We start from the raw sequence: 226 nt of genomic DNA, 5'->3' as shown, positions 1-226 counted from the left end.
GCCAGCCTCCACCTCCTCACCGAGGCGGCTTACCTGCCCGCTTGGCGCTGAGCGAGCCGTCGCGGTGGATGGTGATGTCGGCGCTGTCCATCATGAGGAGGCTCTGGCCCGACAGGATGCTGCCCAGCAGGTCGGGGACAGGGGCCACGTCCACGTCCGGCTCGGGCGCCGCGGCAGGAACGCTCCTCCTGCAGGTGCAGACCAGGCCCTGCCACCGCCGCCCTCA

General features: G+C 71.7%; 1 protein-coding gene across 1 annotated transcript in view; it reads right to left on the bottom strand.

Annotated features, from left to right (window-relative positions):
* The window catches only part of PHRF1 (PHD and ring finger domains 1), a 53,371-nt gene that overhangs the window by 22,091 nt on the left and 31,054 nt on the right, over positions 1–226 (bottom strand). Inside the window, exon 9 of the mRNA XM_015562396.1 lies at positions 34–222. Coding sequence (XP_015417882.1) covers positions 34–222 — 189 coding nt within the window. The remainder of the gene's footprint in view (positions 1–33; positions 223–226) is intronic.

Source organism: Myotis davidii, unplaced genomic scaffold, assembly GCF_000327345.1.
Source record: "Myotis davidii unplaced genomic scaffold, ASM32734v1 scaffold3578, whole genome shotgun sequence".
In the NCBI taxonomy this organism is placed as follows: Eukaryota; Metazoa; Chordata; class Mammalia; order Chiroptera; family Vespertilionidae; genus Myotis; species Myotis davidii.
The sequence above is the reverse complement of the archived record's forward strand: the minus strand, read 5'-3'. Positions and strand labels throughout refer to the sequence as shown.